The 790-nt window shown below is 63.7% G+C and overlaps 1 protein-coding gene across 1 annotated transcript; it reads left to right on the top strand.

The window, feature by feature from the left end:
• Window positions 1–218: 218 nt before the first annotated feature.
• LOC114072981 (mitogen-activated protein kinase 4-like) lies at window positions 219–787 on the top strand (the record flags this gene model as incomplete). The annotated part of the gene is made up of 1 exon (XM_027910789.1): window positions 219–787. A coding segment is annotated over exon 1 (499 nt), but the record flags the coding sequence as incomplete, so codon positions are not given.
• Between the last annotated feature and the right edge of the window lie 3 nt (window positions 788–790).

Genomic DNA, 790 nt, shown 5'->3' with positions numbered 1-790 from the left:
GATCTCCTGGTCTCAAGAAAATAAAAGAACCTTCCTGTTGTGCTAGAGATCGCTGGGGCTGCGTGGGAAGTCTCTTCCAGCCCAGCTCAGAACATTTTATTTCCCTCTGTGTGTGTGTGTGCTCAGATTTACTTTGCGTCACCACGGAGGTGACGGGCTCCGAGAGACGCCACCACCCCGTAAGTTGACGATGAGGGGCTCGGTTCCCGGCGGCGTTTCCCACCTGGCAGCTCCGCGACCCTCCCGACCCTCCGAGTGACGAGGGGGGGGAGTGAGAGGAAGCCGGCGATGGCCGAGAAGTGCGACTGCATCGCCAGCGCCTACGGCTACGACCTGGGCTGCCGCTTCGGGAACTTCCGCCCCCTGGGCTTCGGGGCCAACGGGCTGGTGCTGTCGGCCCTGGACAGCGAGAGCTGCCGCAAAGTGGCGGTGAAGAAGCTGGCGCTCGGCGACGCCCGCAGCCTGAAGCACGCCTTCCGCGAGGTCAAGATCATCCGCCGCCTGGACCACGAGAACATCGTCAAGGTCTACGAGGTGCTGGGGCCCAAGGGCGCCCGCCTGCGCGGCGACTTCTTCAAGCTCAACGTGGTGTACGTCGTGCAGGAGTACATGGAGACCGACCTGGCGCGGCTGCTGGAGCAGGGCAAGCTGGCCGAGGAGCACGCCAAGCTCTTCATGTACCAGCTGCTGCGCGGGCTCAAGTACATCCACTCGGCCAACGTCCTGCACCGCGACCTCAAGCCGGCCAACATCTTCATCAGCCCCGAGGACCTGGTGCTGAAGATCGGCG

This window comes from Empidonax traillii, unplaced genomic scaffold, assembly GCF_003031625.1.
Source record: "Empidonax traillii isolate 1590-97213 ecotype Southwest subspecies unplaced genomic scaffold, ASM303162v1 scaffold4733:size14481, whole genome shotgun sequence".
NCBI lineage: Eukaryota > Metazoa > Chordata > Aves > Passeriformes > Tyrannidae > Empidonax > Empidonax traillii.
This window is presented reverse-complemented; position numbering and strand designations above follow the sequence as displayed.